A 23251-nucleotide genomic window follows, 5' to 3' on the forward strand; every position below is an offset into this window, starting at 1 on the left:
CCTCCTCACGCTCAGCACACTGCTGTATGATGTCAATGTGGAGGGAGTCACGCTCAGCGATCTCGAGAAGATGTCCCCGCTAGAGACATGCAAGATGCTCATGAAAATGGTGAGGAAATAGATTTTATTTTAGGATATAATGATGTTCAGGAAATGCCAAAAACTGATCGAATACGGTATGATTTTGTGAGCGAGAATGGTTCAGGGGATAAAACTTGAATTGTAATCTGCAAGTCTTTGGTTCGAATTTAACTATGTATGTGTTTTTTGATTTAAAAATTCACACATAAGTGTGAATTTTTAATCGTAATAATGTCGGATAACCGACATTATTACGATAAAGGAATATGTCGTAATGTAAACTGCGCTTATCTGCTAAGAAATTCAAAGATATGTGTGATGTCCACCCACAGTGGGCCAGTGTGGTTGACTATGTAGTCTCCCTGTAATTTAGGGTAGGCTCAGAGCCCCTCAGTGGGGATATTAGTAGAAGACATTTAAAAGCATAGTATTCGTTGTCAGACGTCGAAGGAGCACTTCGTGGCGGACATGAAGCAGTTCGTGGTGCCGTTCCTGAAGCGGTACGAGAAGCTGGCGCAGCGGCCCGGCGCCTGCCTCGGCGGCATCGTCGACTTCCTCGAGAGCGTCAGCGTCGACGACCTCTCCTACATATTGCTAGTAATTACTCAAAACATTCTTATACTAATATTATAAATGCGAAAGTTTAGATAGATGGATGAATGTTTCTTAGAGTTTGTAGCCTAAATGGTTGCACGGACACGGATGAAATTTGTCATAGATGTAGAACATAGTCTAGAAGAACACATAGACTACTTACTTTTTTTAATTCCACTCGGACGGAGTCGCGGGCAAAAGCTAGTATATTTTTTTTTAAATACTCGTAATAAACCTTCGGATGTTTTACGTGGAGTCACATACCCAAAATGTATGGATTATGTGAAATAGGTTTGTAAGTGAATTCAGGACGGGTTAATGATGTGGAAGTGCAGTAACGTTGTGCTGTGTCAGATGCTGCAGGAGTCTGAGCTGGACGTGTGCACGCACATCGAGCTGGCGGAGCGCTGCCTGTTCGCGCACGCCGGCTCCGACCAGCTCGAGCTGGCCGTCGACCTCCTCAACAACATCCTCAAGGAGACGTGAGTTTTATACTTATGATCTTCGTCTTTAAGTTACCAATGTTAGCCTGTGCTCAAATAAACTGTCGTTACGTTGTTTTTTTACTAGCGAATTATTTACAGTATAAACTGTGAAGTTCAAGACATTTAAGAAATATATGTTGCAGGAAGCTATAAATTGATTGTTGCTTTATGTGTAACAAACGAAATTAGTGTAGTAGAAGTAAGAACGGTGCCACGAACCCGCTGCTCGGTCTTGCTTGTTGATTTGCTATGTGATAAGTGTAGATTCCGAATTATATTGTGTTAATGTGATGTCCACACTGGTTGCGTTGGCAACCAACAATAATAAAACGAGCTGTCATCCTGGAAAAGTGTTTTATTGTAATTATTTATCTCAGTTAATCCGTGTCTCTAGTGTTTTAATGCTCACACTTCACCCAAATAACGCCCACGAAACCAAGACTCGGTAGCAAAGATGTCGGGGAGAAAGACCCAACTCCGACATATATATAAACATAGCGCAGAACTTTTTCTTTGACCGGTAACACCTATGTACGATAATATCTCAGTGTCAAATTTGAAACGCCGAGACGCTTTCCAATGTTCGGATTATGTGTTGACTCCAGGTAGCGCTAGTTAAATTATGTAAAAAAACAAGTGAAGTGTTAACTATACTTACCTTACTCTATGTAATTTTTAATCTCTTTATGTGAAGTATTACAGTAATTGCCGTTTTATTAGTATCGTCAAGGTCGTTGTTAGAATAAGTCAACCGCCTAGGGCGTTTTCGAATTACAGTCTTATATAACCTAGCTGGCGTACAAACCCAAGAACCCCAGAAGCTAAAAAGCGTTGTGGTAATGTAACCAAGGGCGCTAGTTGCTAACAGCATCCTGGATTATATTTCTTTTAGAGTTTTAGTGGTGTAAAGGTATTAATGTTGATGTTTTCTTTTACTTTACTGGTTTAATGTCCTCCTTTACTTTAGTGTTGTGTGTGGCAGGGACGGCACGATCAGCAGCAGCGAGCTGGTGCGGCGCGTGTCCGCGCTGGAGCGGCTGGTGGGCGGGGCGACGCGCGCGGCGTGGCGCGGCGTGCGCGTGCCGCTGCGGGCGCTGCGCGACATGCTCGCGGACGCGCGCGCCGCGCACCGCCTGCTCTCGCGGCTCGCGCGCACGCTGCCGCTACCGTAACATTTACGAATATACATTACTAGCTTTCCCCCGCGACTACGACCGCGCGGATTTAAAAAAAAACAAGTCAGTAGCCTATGTGTTCTTCCAGACTATCCTCTACATTTATATCAAATTTCATCGAAATCCACTCAGCCGTTTAGGCTACAAACTCTAACAAACATCCATCCATCCATCTAAGATTTCACATTTCTAATATTAGTAAGATATGTAAAGCATTTTTATCAAATATTTTAACCAGTCAAGGACATCGCTCCACATTACCTAAATTTGTGAAATATCTGTTAACGAAATAAATAAGCTATTATACTTTTAAACAAGTAGATAAGTGCTTAATATGGATTTTTTTAGAGATACAAAGCCGACGCCACAAGACTGGGAATCCCTACTCAAAGATATTCTCGAGCTGCAAGAGACGTTGTTTGATTGCGTCACTAAGGAGCAGTGCTATGAGGTAACTATAATTATTTACCGAGTTTATACGTTACCATTTTGTTGAATTAATCATTTTAATTATAAATGCACAAAATTTTGTTGGATGTATGTTACTACATATCTCGTAAATGGCTGAACGGATCCCGTTTAGTACTAACTACTTGAGGACAAAGCCGCAGGCGAAAGTTAGTACACTATAAAAAATTGGTATTCATCATCATCCTCCTTATCCTACTCCTGTAGGTCGGCACAACAGGTTTTTGTCCTCCAAATAACTCTATCATACGTCATATGTCAGTACGCCCTTTTTGACCATGTCACCTTTCACGCAATCTATCCATTTCTTTTTGACCGACTTCCCAAAAGAAGGAGGTACTCAATTCGTCTGTATGTTTTTTTTTTAGGTGTACCTGTTATCAAAGTTGTATAATAAGTGTTTGTTGTACAGATCTATGCGTCCGCGCTGCTGGCGTCGGGCGAGGCGGCGAGCGTGCGGCTGGCGGCGGGCGTGGTGTCGTAGCCCCGCGCCCCCCCCGCGCCCTCCTACGACCGCTCCGTCGCACTCGTCATCGACTCCTCCAAGGAATACTTCAACTCCGCCTCCTCGCTCACTGACCCCGCTTTGGAACTCGCCAAGTAACTTCATTATACTTAATTCACTAATTACTAATATTAACTAACTAGCTGTTTCAAGTATGGCTTCATCCGTATGGAATTAAATTTTATTTTGTTGCTTACATTTGTCAAATTATCAATTGCAAATGTCAAAATGACATGACATGATGACAAACTATTGCAATCTTGCTTCCTTGATGTTGGCAGCTTGTAGTTTATGGTCCCTTGCCCACTTGACGGTTTTTTTTTTCAATTTATATTGGCTAAAGCGTATCGTAAATGTAGAGATTTTTTTTTATTTAAGAAAGTATTATTCAAAAATATGCTGTGATTGCTACATCCTACGCCACAAAGTAATGTGTGTTTATGCTTTAATATATTAGTATAGATATCTTACTAGTCTTATAAATGCGAAAGTTTAGTTGGATGTATGGATATTTGTTAGAATTTGTAACCTAAACGGCTTTACGGATCTCAGTGAAAGGTATAGACGTAGAGGATAATCTGGAAGAACACATAGGCTACTCACTTTTGTTTTTCATTCTATGCGGACGGAGTCGCGAGCGAAAGCTAGTAATATAATAAATCTTAACACACTTCTTAACTATATAAGATGTTAGCATTATTCAACATATTTTGAATAATTATTTTTTAACAAAATTACCTATTAAAGGCCTATTAAACTTGGGGAGTAAATACTCAGGAAAAATCCGTCAAGCAGAAAAGGGACAAAAACTATAAGCTAATAGTATCAAAGAAGCAAGGTTGCCATGGTAACGGTAATTGTTATCCATTGTCATAGGTCTTTGTTATTTGTGCTTGCAATATCACAAATTTAAGCAATAAAATAAAGGCTTTTTAATTTTAGATTTTTAGGCATTTTAGATGAAGCCACATGAGAAGAGTTGATGACGTCATTTATTACATTTTTATAACATGGAATAACTTTTTTACAGATGCTGTCTAACATTAATAGAAGACGATAACGCAGATATAAAGAAGGAGTTAGATCTCATCAGTGCACTCAGTATATTGAGTAGTTTTGGACTCAAAACACTTCCCATACAAGGTGTTTATTTCCTCATGATTATTTATATTTACTTGTTTGTTTTTAATCGCCAATATGCATATAACGCCAAATTATACCAAAGTTTTTTAAACTATACTTTATTACTATAAAAACATTCCTGCAAAGATTTTTTAAAATATAATGTGATTTAGTAGCAAAATTTAATCATTAAAAAGTGTCTTTTTTCAAATTCCCTCTCTTAGTTCTAAACCGCACACTATTGGTCGAAGCAAGTGGCTTATCTAATATGGCGTCGCTGTGTTGACAATACACAGTTCATTTACGTTAGTTTATATCGAAATACACTCTTGAAGTATTTTACTGTAAACACGATTTCAAAACCAACTTTAAAATATAAAATTAATGAATGGAATATGACGATTGACGTCAATTGTCACATGACAACTTCGGTTGCGTTTTAGTCGCTCGAAAATGGTCGTAATTTTATTTTATTATTTTTATCAATGGTTATTTTATAACAAGTAGAATCGTTTAAAAAAGAAAAAAATACATGCATACTCCCTATTATTCATAAATCATTACGTATGTTATATTTTCAGTCCGTCTCATCGAAGATAAAATGTCGTTGATAGAGGAGTGCCTCACACTGAACCAGTACGCCTTCCTCGAGTGTGACAAGTTGCTCGAATTAGCTAAACTGCTCAGAATTGCCGGAGATATAGAGACTGTGCGGTAAACCCTTTTTTACATTTTTTTAAGTAATACTTAAAAATAACAATAACATGTATTAGCTATTTTACTTTTAAGTAATTGTTATAAATACAAAAGTTTAGATGGATGGATGGATATTAAAAAGTATCTTCAGAATTTGACACGGATTTAAAACATTGTTTTAAATAAAAAAGCCTTATACTTAAGTCTATATATTTTCACGCTATTAAACTAAAAGGGTAAATTAATTGGAAAAAAACCTTTATGTGGGAAAGGAACCATAAAGTACAAGCTGCCAACATCAAAGAAGAAAGATTGCATCATGTCATGTCATTGTGACATCTGCAATTGACAATTTGACAAATGCAAACAAAATGAAATTTTCATAATTTCATGCGGATGAAGCCGCGCGGGGATAGCTAGTTCAACCCTTAAATGCGTGATGATGCATTTATACATCAGTCTTTTCTTCCTTACCCAATGGACTTAAAAAAAATCATTTTTTTTCCTTAATCTATGTTCAATTTATTACCCGTTTCAATTTATGGTTTTGAAAAATTTATTTAGTATATAACCCCTAAGGGTTAAATATAAATTCAGTATTGTATTTTCAATTTCAGCGAGGGCATGGTGCTGCAGCTGGTGGGGCGGCAGGCGCTGCGGGCTGGCGGGGCGGCGGGCGGCGCGGCGTGCGCGGCGGCGGCGCGCCGGCTGGCCGCGCTGCGCTACGAGCCCGCGGCGCCGCTGCTGGCGGAGGCCGCTAAGCAGGCGCACGCGCACGTCGACCTGGAGGCGCGCCGCGCGCTGCTCGCCGCCGCCGCCGCGCACGCCGCGCCCGCGGACCTACAGAATGTGCTACATGACCGGTCTGTTATTACACAAAAGGATTATTCCCAACCGTTACCGCGTTCTGTCCCCACGTGGGGACACTAAGGTGACACTCACCAATAAGGTGACAGATTTAAACCGTTAAGAAATAAAATAAGTTCCAACCGTCCCCTAGTCCTGAAAGGATGGACGGATGAAACTTTTTATTCTCATCTGTCCCCACATAGTGACAGAGTGTGGTGACGGTTTGAAATAATCCGTCCAATAACTGCTGAAAGCAGTATATGGTCAGAGGTTTATTTAATTACTTTTAGATAGGAAACAAATAGCTTATATATTTTTATGAGAGAAAGAAGTAAACGAGTAACAGGAACAATGATAAGTTTATTCATATAGGTATTAATTGAAAAAAAAAAAACACAGTAGATAAATTTAAGCGCCAGGATACCTGGGATAATTCAAAGAAATATTCGTAAATTAACAAAAATATACTAGTATTTTCATTAAAAAAGTAAAAATCAATCAAAGTGACCACCATGGATCGGGGGATAAGAAAGATAATAATTATTTTTTATACAGTTTGAATCTGGAAATGGAAAACCTGCAGCAGGGTTGCGCGGCGCTGGCGGAGCAGATGAAGCTGGCCTCGCGCCGACAGTCCGCTGATGAAGAGTTCGCTGACGCCGTCACCACTGTTGTTATTTTATCTCAAACTTTATTTATTGTTATTCTTTGCTACCTCACTTTTTAACTAATATACGTTTTTTTTATTTCCAGCCAGTCATTGAAAAGAAAGATATCGTGCCTGAAAAAGTTTTAATATTCAATTATCTACTTGAAACATTCCGTGATAAATTAAATTTAAGGTAAGTTTTTTTTTTTAACCTTTTTAAACGTATTTAATGAGTGATGAAATTCTTCAAAGTAAAGAAATAGTAACCAACATCCATCCACCTAAACTTACCAATTATACTAGTAATATAAATGCTAATGCTTTTTGATTGATATTTTTATAAAATATACGATGAAATTTGTCATAGACATAGAGGATAGTCTGGAAGAACACGCGGACGCAGTCGGGGGAGAAGGCTAGTTTATAATATTAGTATTCAACTAAATTGTAGTAATGAAACTTGCAGTGACAACAAAGAGTCGTCGAAGGAGGCGACGGAGCGCAGCGTGCACTGCGCGGAGTTCTACCGCTCGCTGCAGCCGGAGCACGCGGCGAGCGGCGCGCAGTACGGCTACGAGCGCTTCTCCGCGCCCGCGCCCGCGCCCGCGCCCGCCGCCTGCCTCGGCCTCGGCCTCGGCCTTACGCTGCTCGCCTGGTACTACTCGCACGACGACCTGCACCGCGACCTGCGCCTCGAGGCTGACGGTACGCCGCGCTATGTGCGCCTGCTACATATGCACTGGTTCACTACACTTTATAAAGCTTAACTTAAAGTATTTCCAAATATTAGAAAGAGAAAGATAAACCTAGAAAGAGATGCGTGGATAGCGTAAAAGGTGACATGATCAAAAAAGGAGTGATGACTGAGACGACGTATGTTAGAGTTATGTGGAAGACAAAAACCTGCTGCGCCGACCCTACGGGAGTAGGATAAGGAGAAGGATGATGATATTTCCAATTAATTTTATGCTAGTTTTAGCTCGCGACTTCGTCCGCACGAAATTCAAACAATATCAATCAGTAGTCTATGTTTATTTCAAATTATTCTACACTTGTACCGAAAATTCGGATCCATTCATCCAAACGAATTTATAAAACTGGCTTTCCCCTGACTTCTTTCACGCGAAATTTAATAAAAATTGCAAGTGGCTTATCTGTCCTTTCTACATTTAAAAAACAGACACCCATCCATCTATTAAAACTTACACAGTAATATTATCTTTATGAAGACTATGAAATAAAAATCAATGAGAGATTATTTGCAGTGTTGGAGAAAGGTGGCGAGGAACTACTATACAAGGATACGCAGCTGAGCGTGGCGTGCCTGATTCGCGCGGCGGGCAACGGGTGGCGGCTGGCGCGCGCGCACCACACGCCCGCCGCCGCCAGCGCCGCGCTCTACGCCACGCTGCTGCGCTGCACGCCGCAGTCTGAGGATGAAGGATATGTGGATCAGCCTAAACAGGTATTACCCACGTGTTTAGTATACCCACTATATACACGCGTGTTTCAACACCAAAGGTTAATGGTATTATGGTCGTTACGTAGTGTTCAATGTTGTTTTTGGTATGAATACTTTATTATAGGTCTAAATTACGTTTTGCAAGACAATGCCTAATGTTTCAATAGCCAAAATTCTCTGTCGGCTAGTCTCGGTATTACTTTATTTCTTTATATCTTACTATCAGTTGCTCGGGTCTCCCCCGCGTGAAATTTAAAAAAAAAACTAGCCTAAAATCGGCCCAGTAGTTTTTATGTGAATCGAATACATAGAAAAATACAAACCTTTCCTATTTATAATATTATAGAGTGAATAGATTTGAAGAAAACCAAAAGCTATTTATTATAACAAAGGTATAATGATTATCAATATTAATACAACCAAAAATAGATCATGAATATTGTACAAAAATGTTATTGTGCAAACCTCTATTAGAAAAAGCACAAAAAAAAAAACAAAACATTACAATAAAAGAACAAGTTACAACACTACTTACTTACGTTACAGTTTGTTTACAATTAAAGAGTTGAAGTGTTAATAAAAATTTAAAATTTCTCACCTAGGCAAGAAAAGTTGTGGTACTATTAAAATGTTACTAATTGTGTTACATAGATGGCGCGCAACACATTGAAGACGAAGAGCGCCACGGAGGAGCAGCTAGCCACCATCAGGTCGTGTCTGGAGCAGCTGGCGGGCGTGCTGGACGTGCAGCGGATACGGGACTTCGGTATTAATGTTAACGGACTGCTGTTCGGCGCAGATCCTGACTACAGGCGGGAGATCATCTATAGACTTGCCAAGTATGGATTAATATTTAAGTTTTTAATATAAAGAAAGATGCAAAGAACAGTATTTTAAAATTAAATCTAATTTATATTGTAAAAATATATTTTTTATAAAAAATAACATGCACAAAAAGTTGGTTGCCGAAACCCGGGATCGAACCAGGGACCTTTAGATCTTCAGTCTAACGCTCTCCCAACTGAGCTATTTCGGCTATACATGTTAACTTGAAAAATTGTAACACTGCATACGGGTGTATTCCAAAGAGGTAAACAATTGTAATTTAATTATATTACTTTTTTAATTTCTATAGATTACGTTACGAATAATCTTAATTAAATAGGACATTTATACGTTTGTACCAGGAGCACAGAAGAGCCGCGGGTGAGTCTGGCGTGCGCGCTGGCGCGGCGACATGCTCTTGACGAGCTGGATGTATGGCTGACACACGCCGTACAAGCATGCGCTGCCACACGACTGGTCAACCTTATGCCTACCAACCAGCCCGATGCACACACACGGTAAATATACAGACATATACATAAATTTCTAAATGTTATGATGATTATGGTGGTGATGCGGTGTATTATCAGTATAAAAGACGCTCTGTGGGAGAGCTACGGCGGCACGGAGCACGGCGAGCTGGTGGCGGTTCTGACGCTGCTGCAGCGCGTGGACGAGCGCCCGTATATTCACGGCCTCACCGCACCCGAACACATCAAGCTGCTTAAAAAAGCCAAATCTGCATGCCCAGGTAATTTATAATAATTTTTATGTATCATAAATATTATAAAACTTTTGCAAAGCTACTATGTACGGTTAATGTTTTTGCATTTTAAGCACTCAGATAACACACTATTTTGTTATATTTGATGTCAGTAATCACAGCATATTCATGAATAATTAATTCCTTAATAAACACGTAAAATTACTATACGCTTTAAGCTATATATTTTTTCTCTAGTAAGCTTAGTGTTGACAAAATTTTAAATAATTGCTCTGCAAGAAAGAGACAAATACTACAAGCCAATAGCAATAAGAGACAAAAGTTGTCATGGTTATATTCAGCCAATGGCAAGGGATTTCAATTAATTTGTAATTAATTTTAGGCAATGAAGACAATATAATCATACTTCATACTAATATTATAAATCCGAAAGTTTAGATTGATGGATGTTTGTTTGTTAGAGTTTGTAGCCTAAACGGTTGAACGGATTTCTATGAACTTTGGTATAGATGTAGAGAATAGTCTGGAAGAACACATAGGCTACTCACTTTTGTTTTATTTTTCATTCCTCGCGGACGGAGTCGCGGGCCAAAGCTAGTTTAATATATTGTTTCAGATCTGGACTACAAGCTGGTGCTGAGTGCGCAGAGTGCGCAGAGTGCGCAGGAGCTGTCGGCGCACCTGGTGGCCATCCTGCGACCCGAGAACGTGGGCATGGTGGGCAAGTTCCTGCGCACCCTGCCCGCCCCACTCAGGCTGCCCTTCTCCGTCAACTCGCTCTACACCACCTGGCTCACTAAACACTTCTTTACCGTAAGTAATAACAACTACACTCTCATGTTACCCTGGTAACTTGAAAGCTGACACGAAAAAGGCATTATACTTGTAGAAATCCCACCAAACACTAGTAGTGCTAAAACCAGTACTAGATTGCAAGTAAATCTAAAAACGTATGCTCACCTTTGTTATGTAGGTTGTCAACAATCATAGCGTATTTTAAAATCTTTTTTCATGAAAAACTCAACTTGCATAAGCTACGAATATAAGCTGGATGTTTTGACGCTATTTATTCAAGGGGTGAATAAATTAGATAAAATAGTCATGTTAGGGACAAAAATTGTAAGCCAATAGCAAAGAAGCTATAATACCATGGTAACGGTAATTGTTAACCAATGGTAAAGGCCTTCGTTGAAAGCATTTTAATATTAAGATATGTTATGACTCGGAGAAAGTACGGGAATATCGAGCGATTTATAAAATACTAGCTTTTGCAGGCGACTTTGTTCGCATGGAGTAAAAAAAAACAAAAGTAAGTCTATTTCGGAATATTCTCAACATGTATGCCATGTTTCATCAAAAATCCATCTCAACTTAACAAACATCCATCCATCCAATCATAATATTAGTAAGATATAACGTGTGTGTCAGGTTGGCGCGAACGCGAGCAACAAGAAGTGGATGCAGCAGTACCGGCAGTGCGCCAGCTACTTCAACAAGCTAACCAAGGAGGACCTGCTGCAATTCCTCGACGACACCTGCTTCAGCGCTGACGCCGTGCAGCGGTACCTGCGGCCGCTCCCCATTTCACCAAACACCTTGTTTATTATAACAAACAAACTCCGCTTAAACCCACAAATAACTAATTAGTGAATGCAAACGAAAGCCGACGAAACACTAACCGACTATTTTCGTATAGACACATTTATGCTGCATTTTATTGATTTTTGTTCCCCGTTACAAAATGTTCAAATGATTGTAGATTTTAAGATACACCGAGAGTTTCCCCGACTGTACACACATACGTATATGTCGGAGTTGAGTCTTTCTCCCCGACATCATTGCTACCGAGTCTTGGTTTCGTGGGCGTTATTTGGGTGAAGTGTGAGCATTAAAACACTAGAGACACGGATTAACACAATATAATTCGGAATCTACACTTATCACACCTGTTCGTACTTCTACTACACTACTCTCCTCAATCGACTCGCCACTTTGCCAACACGCACCACAACATGTTACTACAAACGTCGCCCTCTAAGCACTGAACTGCGCCTCGACCCCGCTCGAGCTAATAAAAGCCACTCGAGCCGCTTGCTCTGCTCTTATTGGTCGTATGCAAGTTGACGTACTTTTAATTTTAAAAAGAACTAAATACAAATGACATCGAGTTTCTACTTTCGAGAAAAAGGAATTAAATTAATAATTTTATCTTAAACAATATTAAAACGCAAGACAATAACGTTTGTTACACATAAAGCAACAGTCAATTTATAGCTTCCTGCGACATATATATACATGACGACTTTGTTTACTTCTATTTAAAGCTTTTTTTTAAACAGCGTACCAGCAGGAACCAGGAACTTGATGTTAATGCAAGCGGTGGAGTACTGCCAGCAGGAGCAGGAAAACAAGTTTAATAAAAAGTGAGATTTCTGTTTTTATATTAATTTTATCAAATCAATCACTTCTTTGTATTTAACTTGTTATCGAAAGCGGCAGCCAATAATATAAACTTTGTGTATAAACCGAAATAAGTTTTATTGAAACTTATTTATATGTTTTCAATTAATTGTTAGTTATTTATAACTGAAAACGATATCGATCACATCTCGCCTGTTATATTTATCTCGGCTCCTTTTTTTCTTCTGCTTTTCCTTTATCTTTTCTATAAAAAAAAACACGCAAAAGCGTCGGAGGCCTGCAACCTCTGGCTGTATACTTCCCGTCATCCAGAGGTTGTATTTTGCACTGAATATTTTATAATTAGTATGTTGTATGTAGCGAGCAGTCGTGGGGGCAGGTGGGGGAGGAGGTGACGCGGTGGGCGCGCTTCCTGGACAACTACCACTCCGCCGCCGTGCAGGCGCTCAGGAACAACTCCGACATTCCAGCGGAACAAGGCTGGATGTTAGTACACAATACTATCGTTAAATTATAACTTGCCTATTCAACAACTAACTGATTAAATAAAGAAAATGTAAAAAAAACAATAATTATTTTTTTTAGTCTGTGCTCTGTGGCAATCTAGAGAAGTTTGCGCGATTAGGGGTCACAATTTCACAATCATATTTTGTTTAATTATTTTAATTCCAATAATACCCCTTGTTTTAATTCCCCGCAGAACATGTTTATTGAAATATATAAATATTTTAATTATAATTGCTATAAATATATTACGTTTTAGTCTTCCCGCGCTTCTCCTGTTTTCACTGTAACTTTTTAATATTGAAATAGACAAAAGTGTTAACGGGCAGTAAAGGAGCCCCTTGTCGGCTAGTAACATGTGTGTCGTACAGCGAGCTGGAGCGCAGCCACGGGGCGGCGGCGCGCGCGCTGCCGGCGCTGAGCGCGCTGGCGCTGGGCGGGCTGCGGCCGGCCGCGCTCGCCTCGCTGCTGCACTGCCTGCACCTGCCGCTGCCGCCGCACGCGCTCTTCACGCACATGCTCGCACACAACGCCCACGATATACAGTTAATACATTGTTATATTTTTCGATACGAATGACTTTTAAAAAAATATGATTGTCGAGCGGTAATATGAGCAATACTGGTGAATTATTATAAAACGAATACACTAAGGCGACTACGTAAAAGATGTCGAACGTTCCGTGGTGACGACTAAAAATGTACCGAGTTACTACGAGACTGAAGGAACTGAGGTACTGACGGCTAGAGAGCTTGTTAGCGACTAAGCGACTGAGTTCAACTGACTAAGCGACTAAGGGCGCCACAATCCTTGCAATGACTTATGAAACTACCCCCCACTAATACTTCCGTTTCTATTATTTTGTAACAACATATACATAACACCTCAGAATAGAAGTAGAAATAAAATGTAATAGTGTCTTAAGATGAGACCACACTTAAACTTCAAATTCCATTAAAATTTTGATTATTATCAGTCAGATTGTAAACGCCACCTATGAGCACAACTGTTGTGCGATTGTTTCGCAGTCCATACAACTGTTAGATTGCATAACTCAAAATCGAGTAGTGTGTGCACCTCCATATAAGATAGGAATCAAATCCCGACTAAACAGTTTTGCGATAGTTTAGTCAAAGGTGTGCACGCTCTAAGCGCAATGTTTAAGAGTGAATATTGTTATGTTGCAGATCAATAGAGTTGGTGGCGAGCCGCGTGTGCCAGTACCACAAGGAGGGGGTGAAGTTCCCGGAGGAGGTGGTGTGTGCGCTGGTGGCGCGCGCGGAGGCGCTGCAGCTGCCGGCGCACCGCCAGCTCGGCCTGCTGGCGCTGGGCCGCCGCGCGCGCGCGCCGCGCCTGCACCACCTCGCGCACTCCACCGCCGCCCTCCTGCGCAGCGAGTGGCCGCACCTCGACTACGCACACCACCTCACAGGTACTCACCCCCCAATCACCCCTTTCGCCCGCCACTCCGAAAAAAAACAAAAATATAAGTAGCCTATGTGTTACGGACGATCCTCTACATGTACGCCAAATTTCATCGAGATCTGTTAAGGCTACACAGTCTAACAAACATCCATCCATTTAAACTTTCCTTTTGTAATACTAGTAAGATGGCTTAAAGATAAAGAGTAGTCGGAGTCTGAAACTAATCCGAGTCCGTCACCAGACGAAAACACATTTGAGCCGTTCTTAATTAGTTTATGATGTCTCACGAAACTTTCATAATTTAACCATCTCAAGGTCAACTGCATAGTCCCCGCCGCCGCCACTACATCCTTCCATCCACGTTTCTTTACTTACATAAATACACGATTTATATTCTACTATTTCCTTTGAAAATGAATATTTTTATCTTCTCCAACAGATGAACAACTACTGACTGAGGAGGGTCGTCGCGAGGTGTTCAGCAAGTTCATGTCGCTGTCGGACACGTGGCAGAAGAAGAAGGCGCTCGTCGATGTCCTCAATTGTTGGCCGCCCACCAAGGAACCGTAAGTGTACTCATTTTGTTTTAATACAATAACAAGTAATGGAGTGGAATATCCGAAATTTTGAAAATACTTCTGCGATCGTAAATCGTCGTTAAGAAAAAATCCGTTATCGAAAATCAAAACGTTAGAAATTACACACATGAGTAGACGATAGCGATATACGTTTTCTACGTGTGCGACAGAGACGGCAGGAGCCTGCACTGCGAGTACGTGCACGCGCTGCTTTGGTCCGCGGAGCAGAGCGAGGCACTCGTCCTCATCAAGCTGCTACTCCGGGAGCCAACACTGGACGAACAGGTCTCGTACTAAAATATTTTTTACTTTTCACAATTTTCTTAAAATAATAATGTGAGTTGTTGTGTAGGAGGTGCAGTGGTTGTGTGAGAGTGCTCCGGAAAGTGGTGCGCTTTGCGGCGTGTGGCTCGCGCTGCTGAACCGTTGCGACCTCACACCGCGCCTCGTGCTGCTACTGCTGGAGCGCCATAAGGTACCATATATACGATAATTTTAACTTTCTCACAAATCCAAGGAAAAAAGTTACTATTCAAAGTTAATTGAAATTTGTACTCCACAGGAATGGATACAGAAACAAGAAATAGAAGAGGAACTCATTAAAGACTTGCTCGACAATGATATGTTCATCCCGCTCGTACCCACAGTACTGTATTCGCACACCATAAACTACATTATCAACAAGGACGTAGGTAAAGACGAATTCAACAAGTACACAGTCAGTTGGGCGGTAGATCAGCTGAAAAAAGCTAATTATATTGCCGAAGCCGGACAGCTGCAGCTATTGCACATCGGAGTGCCCGCGTCTCTCAGAGGATTCACACAATCCGTGCTATATTTTAAGAATATTCTTAATCAATAAATATTAAACATTTTATATTCCATTTCTACTTTACAGTTAAACTGTGTTTTAAGTTATTAAATTATACATCAATGTGAAAAATGCTGTTTTTTTTTTTGTTTTCTATAACATCCTTGAATACCTGATTATTAAAAATTAGAAAATGTAAAACAAATTATTTTCACCTCTAAAATGAATGTGTCTTTTTGTGTAAAGCGTTTTATACTCTGTTATTTCAAAATTTCATCTGTCAATAAACTGTCAAATCGGATGTCAAACAAATGAAAAAGGATATAGGTTATATTATTGCGAAGAATTTTGTTTTAAATCAATAATAATGTTAATCGCTATAAGAAATACTATTAGGGCAACAACGAATTCAGTTATACGTTCAATTTACACAACAACTCCACAAGCGACAGAAAAATTTGATCATAAAAGAATACCTGCAGATGATGAGGGTGTTCAAGGAGAGAAAATTATCGACTTGGACTCTGTCTTAAAATTGTACGTATACCGGTCGATGTACACGATGGCAGTAAGCTTAATAGTCCAATTATATTGCTACATACGAAAAGTCGTATTCTATAATGAAATTCTTTTAATGTTACTGATACTGTTCAAATTTTAAGGAAACAAAATTTATTCCCCACATTGGAATCAGACAACTATTTATTTGATGGTGTTCCATACAAGAATCTTCCAATATGCAATGTCAGAGTTACCCACAACAACACAATTTTCACTGTAACGGACTCTGTTGGTTCTGTTAAACTCACCAGATCTTGTGGTATGGAAGGTTTCAAGAACACAAAAAAAGGTACAAACATCGCCGCACAAACTACCGCCATCAGTATCGCTACAGTAAGTTATCATTTCTTTTGTTATCAGAAACAATTAGAATATAAGCTGTAAATATTCAATACAACAGCATTTAAACTATACACTTTGCTTTATAAAATTAACTTAAATTTATTGTTTGTAATTTCTTTTCAGAAAGCAATAAATAAGGGATACAAAACTATTAGAGTGCGAGTCAGAGGCTTAGGACCTGGGAGATTGGTAAGAAAAACTTAATATGATTGAAATAAAACTAAAATGTTTATTTTTAATCTTGATTGTTTTCCAGTCTGCTGTAAAGGGTCTTCAAATGGGTGGCCTAGACATTGTGTCTGTGACTGACAATACACGAGTGTCCTGGAATCCTCCAAGACCCAGAAAAGCCAAAAGATTGTAGTTATTTATAAAATTATGTAGTATTAAATTATAGAAACAAATGTTTAATTTTTGATGTTTTATTTTTAAACCTGTTTATACAACTTAAAATACTTATGAGAATTAGAAACTTAAAATCCATATTTAGATTGAGTTTGTCGCTTTGACATTCTGTTATTCGCCCATTTGTTTTGAAGCTCCACTTCATTTGCTTTGGCCTGAAAATAGGAAAATAATTAAAGTATATCACATGTATAGTAGTTAATTTAAAATACACTTTTTTCTCTACACACATTATATTTTATAGACTGAATAGTGCAAATGTTGGATTCATTTATATCTTCCGAACAAATTCTTACCTGATGAGCCAAGTATGTAATCTGGTGTTTTCTTTTCTGCATGTTTGTAGGTTCATTCCCTTTCTTTTTGCTTGCGGATACTCTTTTACTAGTATCCTCCATGAGACCTTTGAGCAGCAACTGCCGTGCCTCCGCGAGTACCTCTTGTTGATTGACATCAACTATCTGAATCTCTTCTCTCTTGCGCTTTCCTCTAGCACCGACAAGTTTTAATATCTAAAAAAATATATTTTTATGCTAATCAAAGTTTTTTATAATTTGACATTAGTAAAGGCAGTTAGTTTAACAGTGGTAGTGCCCGCTTTAACATCTTAGCATGAATGGGCCGGCACACCCGGTGTAATACCACGACCACACAGAAGAAAGGCGTGAAGTGGAAGCAATTCCGTGTTTCGTCTGATGAGTGTGGTGCCAGACGCCTAATTTAAGTCCCTTTTTCGTTACTGCCCTTTTCTTAAAAGGAGAGGATGGGAAGGGAAAGTGGATTTGACAGAGGAGGAGATACATAGGTAGGCAAAATATCCTCTTTATGTGCATCTCCTTCTCTGTCGGATAAGGGTAGGCAACGCATTTGCAATTGCGGATGTCTATGGGCTGCGGTCGCTTCGCCATTTTGGCGGATTCAGGTGGCCGCTTGCTTGTTTGCCACCTTTTGTTATTAAAAAAAAAAAGGCATGATCAGACTTTGTTTTTACATTACTGCTACATAGCTCTAAAATTATTTGTATTGTTAAAAAAGAAGATAAACTAAATTGTTGCCAAATTATTGACCATGAAATGTTTAAAGTGTTATGGTACATGAAACTTACAGCTTCTTCATCAAGAACCATATCTGACTGTGTGCTTGTTGCATCTAAGCTTGCTACAGATTCTGTTTCCATCTGAATGTATGCAGATTCTGGTTCTATGTTATCAGGATTTTCCACATCTTTTTTGAAATATGACTCTATACTTCTTGGTTCTTTTGTAACTTTTTCTTTTGATATCTCTATCTCTTCATTATCTATGGGTACATCTTCAAGATGAATTGGCTTGTTTATTGAAAAGAAATCATTAGATACATCTTCATTGTCACTTTCATCTGAATCTTTTATGGTATTTGTTTCTGATTTAGCTTTTTTCACTGTCGGCAAAGGTTTTTTCTTACTACTACTTCCTGTATTCTGTCTCAAGACATTTGGTATTAAAGATTTTGTTGATTTGATTGATATTCCATTTTTAGGTTGAGGTAAAATGCTTAGTAATCCAGACTTTTTCTATAAAATAAAATAATATTAATATACTGTTCATATTTCTTCACAAATAAACTATTAAAATTGTATATGAACTTACACCATTTACTGCTCTGGGTTTTGCAATAGGAACTGTGTTGGTTACATCTTTAAACTGTAAAAAAATTTACAATTCATAAATTTATCTGTAAATATATGAATAATTTATTTATATGTAATACAATTTTACTAGTTAGTATTCTTACATCACTCAATGATGGTACAGTTATTTTTGATTTAGGCTTTACAGTGTTGTTTGTGGTCTCCTTTTTATGCAAAAACTCATCTTCCTCCTCAATAACACTAGGTACTTTTTTCGTGGGCTGTGGAAGAGCAATGAACAAACTACTGTCACTTTCATTTTCTAGTTCTTTTTCACTTATGCTCTGTGAGGTTGACGGTTTTGTAACTGGATCTAAAAGTATACCTGAATAATTATTCTATATAACAATATAAACGAAACCATAATGTGATGAACATTTACCTTCAATTGATTTAGTCACCACGATTGACGAACTTTCTTGGTCATCTTCATAATCACTCGAATCGCTATTGTCATATGCAACTAAAGACATGTTTTACTTAATTAGTTTGATTAGAGTGAAGTATCAGTCCTGCGATTTCCATATACAATAATCCAAAAAGCGCAATTGTTTATAGTATTTTGTAAACTAAAAATAAAATATTGACCTTAAACGAAACCAGCCAACTAAGAGGCAGAAATATTCGTATTAAAAGTCAATGTCAAAACAAACTATAATCCAAAATATCTAGAGCTGTCAGCGTCACTATGACGCTATATTTATTTCTGTTATGTCGTAAACGGATTTTTTGCATGTACTGATACTTTACCAAAGTAAAAACGTTTATAATTTTTACGCTAAAAGTTCGAGTTTAAAACACAAAAAATTTTTCCAAATGTGCATCTTAAAAATATTATTTTTGTTCACAAAAGACCTTGTTTAAAAAAAAATCTTCAAAACGTCAATGTCAATTTTAATCTGCTGATTTGTGGAAGAATTTTGAAATTGTCAAACATCGCAGAAATTGGTAAAAATAAAGAAAATCTGGACTTTTTAAATTGTAAGTTTTTATTGCGATTGTAAGTTTGCTTGAAAAGATTTGTTTTAATACTTCTTATTTTATATCTCTATAACTATTAATTGATAATACATCAGTATTATGCTATTGAGATGTTTAATATTTGTATTTTCTTAGATCAAGATGCCGAAAAAGTTTGTGGGAGAAAACAGCAAGGCGGTAGCCGCGCGAGAGCGTAAAGAGCTTGCAAAGCAAGAAAAAGATCAAAAACTTAAGAAAATGATAGAAGAATCCGCTTGGCAAGATGACGATGATAAGTTAAAAAAGAAGATGCAAAAGAAGGTACGATTGCTGAATCAATTCTTAAGTCAAAATTGATATCATAAATTAAACCTTGTTGCTATTAAGATGTTAAAGAATCTGTGTTTTAGGATGAAATGGAGAAAAAGCGTCAGGAGCAATTGAAGAAAAAAGCTGAATCTAAAGCCTTATTAGAACAAGAAATGGAATCAATTAAAGGTAATGTAAAGGCTGCTCCACAGCCAAAGATAACTCGTGCACAGATTGAACAAATAAAGGAAAGATCTATGAAAGCAGAGCCTGAAAAACCTGTGGTGAGTTCTTGTGTTAAGGGTGTTTTTATTAATTTTGTATTCAGTATTTTCATTTGAGTATTATTTCTATGTATTGCAGCCATCAAGAGTTGTGGTTGAAGAGCCACCACTTGTAGAGAATCTAAATAGATTGCAGCTGGAGGGTGAGGTTGCACAGTCTGTAGATGAAGCCATCTCCATCCTGAGGTAAACTAAGGGAAAATTAAGTTTGTTGAATGAACAGGCTGCAAAACTACCAAACCACAAAATTCTATGCCTGGTTGATATATGTTTGACATTTTATTACATTTTTATTTTTGCACATAAACTAGTAAACAATAATTTTTCAAACAAAATTATGGGATTTCTGAAGTTAAAAGCAGCAAATACCTTCTGAGATGAGTCTTATTACAAAGAAATTTGTTTCACTGTTACAAACACAGAGTATTTGTAAATATAAACTGTATATTGCAATGTGTTTATATAGTTATGCAAGTATTTTTTTTGCAGTGACAAATTGGATAGTGATAAACATCCTGAGAAACGTTTGAAGGCAGCGTTTACAGCATTTGAGGAAGTGAACCTTCCAAGACTGAAGGCGGAGAATCCCACACTGAGGCTGTCACAACTTAAACAGATGCTAAGGAAAGAATGGACAAAGTCCCCTCAAAACCCAATCAACCAAAAGATCTAAATCTGTATTATTTATATTATGAAGGCCCGAGGCTAATAAATTTGTTGCATGTTTGATATCAAAGCTTTTTTAACTTTAATATTGTCAAGAAAGACAAAAAATAACATGTCAGGTTTACATTTGCTACATAAAATCAGTCTGTAAATAAAAGTATACATTCTTATTTACTCTGGCTCATTATTGTACTGCAGTGGTATTCCTTTGCGACCTTCTTCAGCTTTCTTTACCTCGGTTTCTCCTAATTTCTGTTCCAAACCCTTCCATGATCTTTCCTGAAGATTCTGTCCGATAGTTTCTAACGCCATACTTTGTTTTTCAACTAACTCCATTGAACTTTCAATCGAACTATGAACTTTCGTTTCTCTTATTTTATTTGTTATAAGACTGACATCTGTAGATTCTTTAGCTTCATTTATATCACAATAATGTTTCTTTCCTGGGAGTAATTCATCATAGTCTGTCACATGAGTGGTGAAATAAGGTTCCCTGTTTGAATTCAATGCGACCTCAAGTTCAAATGGATAAACAATCGGTTTGTAGAAATCTCTGTTATTGTAGAGATCATTCTCTGCACAAGCAACCATAACGTAAATATCAATCTGAAAATTTAATTGTCAAGTCCTTAATAAACATGAAATTCTATCTTAATTAAATTGTAATTGTGAAAGTTTAATTGAAATTTTTAGAAGATATTTTCAGAACAGCTCAAGAAATCTTGATAAAATTTAGCACAAATGTAGAAGATAGTAGCTACTGAACATATAAAAATGTTAAAGTCACATTAAAAAATGTATTTAAGAATATTTAAATTTTCACTAACCTCTGGGAAGTTAGCAAGTTTGGCAACATTGGGTTTCCCTACAGATATTATGTAGCTTTTCTTTCCGTTAACTTTACAAAGATCTTTTAGTCTGCTGATAATGTCTTTTGTCTGTTCCCCGGCTAATTTGCATATTAGTATACCAATCACATTGGCGTCTTTACACTTCTCTATTAGGAAATGTCTTCGTTTGAACCAGGCTGTTTCAGTCTTTCTCTCTACTTGTAATGTTTCTGGATTTAGTGATAACCATTGTTTTGCTGTGGAAATAAAACTTTTTATCTATAATAATATAAATGCAAAAGTTTGAATAGACAGATGAAAGGTTTAACAGATTTTCCTGAAATTCGGAACAGATGCAGAATGCAGCATTTACAGGCATAATCTGATAAAACATGTTTGTTCAAGTTTTAATTAAAAAATGCATTAATAATGTGAAAGATAAGAACACTTTATCTTACCTTTAATAGATATAGTATAATTAAATAATGTTTGTCCACTCTGGCCAATGTAAATGCAAATGCAATTTTTAAGTACATCCTCATTGTGTTCCTCACCATGTACATCTCTAACTACACGGCCAAGGAATCTTTTTCCACTTTCTTCTATTTCAATGTATGCTATGTAACTATTGGGATATTGTTGATACCATGCCATTTCTATTTCATCTGTAAACATTCTTTAATATGAAAATGTTATCGTTTAAATTATTTAACAATTGGTAACAGTTATTTTATATTATAAAGAGGAAAGGTTCGTATTTTTGTATGTAACAAATAAACAATAACTGAAACATGTGTTAGTACCTTTACAGTGTTCAAATTCTGCATCATAAAATAGGCAAAATTTATCTAATTCATCTGATTTGAAATTATCCTGTAAACTTTTCATTGAAGTGTTGACATCCAATTCCGTCTTTGGTAGGACTGTGAATACAGGTATGTCTGCTTTTGTAAAACAACTGCGTCCATAGTGAATTACTGCTTCACCCTGTACATGCATAGCTGCCACTGCATCCACACAACAGCTGCAACATTAAATACTTTAGCACCTAATGTCAAATTTAAGATATACTAGTGAAAGATTATACTTTTGAAATACACTTATTTACCTAGCATATGAAGTGTCTCCTAAGATATACAGGTCAACATCACATCTATTCTTTATCTCTTCATATAATAGAGCACTCACATTTAAAAGTTCGTCGGGAAACTGTAGGCAGACCTGCAAAATATTTTAAGTGCTCTGGGAAGCAATATTGAAAATAGATATTTCAAAACGATAAAACTACAAATCATAAAATCTTACCTTCGAAAAATTATTATCTGATATCCATTTACATGTATTAAGTACATCGAAATGAGAAATTATATCCTCAAATTCTCTGTTTGTAGCTACAACTCCGAGATCGCGTTCAATGCATATTTTTCCGTCAACAGTGAAATTTGCCATAATTACAAAAGATAAAAAATCAGTAAGTACTTAAATATAAGTAGTTTTTCAATCACAAATGTTATAAGAGTTAAAATTCTAACACGAACGAAATCTATAATATTTGTGATTTACGGAATTAAATGTCAATGTCACTTTTGACGTTTTTAGTTTTACAGCAAAATAAAGACATTAATCTTACAGCCAAAGAGATCGAAAATTGTCGCTTTATCAGGTAAAAATAATTTGTATATTAACAATGTGTTACTTAAATGAAAAAAATATATAAATTGAATACGAATATAATATATTAAATACGAATAAAAATGGGATTACGGAGCACCAGAATTTTAAGAAATTTGGCACAGTGCCAATCTAAATATGAATAGTTCCGATGACATTTTAGTTTGTTAAAAAAATCAC

The 23251-nt window shown here is 37.6% G+C and overlaps 5 protein-coding genes and 1 non-coding gene across 8 annotated transcripts in view; 3 read left to right on the plus strand and 3 right to left on the minus strand.

Moving 5' to 3' along the window:
• Window positions 1–15506, plus strand: part of LOC106111741 (neuroblastoma-amplified sequence-like) — a 23195-nt gene extending 7689 nt beyond the window's left edge. The window contains 26 exon segments of the mRNA XM_013293885.1: window positions 4–109; window positions 523–678; window positions 1030–1157; window positions 2143–2328; window positions 2684–2786; window positions 3216–3403; window positions 4339–4451; window positions 5012–5144; window positions 5744–5989; window positions 6531–6645; window positions 6729–6817; window positions 7091–7329; window positions 7890–8089; window positions 8738–8925; window positions 9274–9429; window positions 9502–9662; window positions 10252–10448; window positions 11064–11197; window positions 11975–12058; window positions 12417–12542; window positions 12932–13105; window positions 13748–13992; window positions 14425–14551; window positions 14734–14848; window positions 14916–15038; window positions 15126–15506. Coding sequence (XP_013149339.1) covers window positions 4–109; window positions 523–678; window positions 1030–1157; window positions 2143–2328; window positions 2684–2786; window positions 3216–3403; window positions 4339–4451; window positions 5012–5144; window positions 5744–5989; window positions 6531–6645; window positions 6729–6817; window positions 7091–7329; window positions 7890–8089; window positions 8738–8925; window positions 9274–9429; window positions 9502–9662; window positions 10252–10448; window positions 11064–11197; window positions 11975–12058; window positions 12417–12542; window positions 12932–13105; window positions 13748–13992; window positions 14425–14551; window positions 14734–14848; window positions 14916–15038; window positions 15126–15425 — 4132 coding nt within the window. The 3' untranslated portion in view covers window positions 15426–15506.
• Trnaf-gaa lies at window positions 9050–9122 on the minus strand. The gene has a single exon. It is a non-coding gene; the product is annotated as a tRNA-Phe (tRNA).
• A 164-nt stretch (window positions 15507–15670) lies between the features above and the next one.
• LOC106111761 (28S ribosomal protein S11, mitochondrial) lies at window positions 15671–16688 on the plus strand. Its single transcript, XM_013293906.1, has 4 exons — window positions 15671–15911; window positions 16037–16268; window positions 16401–16466; window positions 16534–16688. Exons 1-4 carry the CDS (start codon window positions 15742–15744, stop codon window positions 16639–16641), a joined length of 576 nt encoding a protein of 191 aa, XP_013149360.1. The 5' UTR covers window positions 15671–15741; the 3' UTR covers window positions 16642–16688.
• On the minus strand, window positions 16684–18990 carry LOC106111760 (proline-rich protein PRCC). 2 transcript variants are annotated; one of them, XM_013293904.1, is made up of 6 exons: window positions 18734–18990; window positions 18456–18676; window positions 18311–18364; window positions 17788–18234; window positions 16979–17194; window positions 16684–16837 (listed from the first exon to the last, which is right to left on the minus strand). In XM_013293904.1, the coding sequence occupies exons 1-6, from the start codon at window positions 18822–18824 to the stop codon at window positions 16751–16753; spliced, it is 1116 nt and encodes a 371-aa protein (XP_013149358.1). In that variant the 5' UTR covers window positions 18825–18990; the 3' UTR covers window positions 16684–16750. The 2 variants fall into 2 exon arrangements, with proteins under 2 accessions (XP_013149358.1, XP_013149359.1); XM_013293905.1 differs by having other exon boundaries at window positions 18456–18664; window positions 18734–18989.
• Window positions 18991–19226: 236 nt separating this feature from the next.
• On the plus strand, window positions 19227–20740 carry LOC106111954 (coiled-coil domain-containing protein 124). Of its 2 annotated transcripts, none has more exons than XM_013294164.1 (5): window positions 19227–19332; window positions 19468–19632; window positions 19722–19904; window positions 19984–20090; window positions 20394–20740. In XM_013294164.1, the coding sequence occupies exons 2-5, from the start codon at window positions 19474–19476 to the stop codon at window positions 20575–20577; spliced, it is 633 nt and encodes a 210-aa protein (XP_013149618.1). In that variant the 5' UTR covers window positions 19227–19332; window positions 19468–19473; the 3' UTR covers window positions 20578–20740. The 2 variants fall into 2 exon arrangements, with proteins under 2 accessions (XP_013149618.1, XP_013149619.1); XM_013294165.1 differs by having other exon boundaries at window positions 19314–19351.
• On the minus strand, window positions 20629–22983 carry LOC106111953 (diphthamide biosynthesis protein 2). The gene is made up of 6 exons (XM_013294163.1): window positions 22706–22983; window positions 22509–22621; window positions 22204–22424; window positions 21859–22065; window positions 21398–21657; window positions 20629–21176 (listed from the first exon to the last, which is right to left on the minus strand). Exons 1-6 carry the CDS (start codon window positions 22847–22849, stop codon window positions 20742–20744), a joined length of 1380 nt encoding a protein of 459 aa, XP_013149617.1. The 5' UTR covers window positions 22850–22983; the 3' UTR covers window positions 20629–20741.
• Between the last annotated feature and the right edge of the window lie 268 nt (window positions 22984–23251).

The sequence above is a fragment of the Papilio polytes genome, unplaced genomic scaffold (assembly GCF_000836215.1).
Source record: "Papilio polytes unplaced genomic scaffold, Ppol_1.0 DF824146.1, whole genome shotgun sequence".
NCBI classification, from domain to species: Eukaryota; Metazoa; Arthropoda; class Insecta; order Lepidoptera; family Papilionidae; genus Papilio; species Papilio polytes.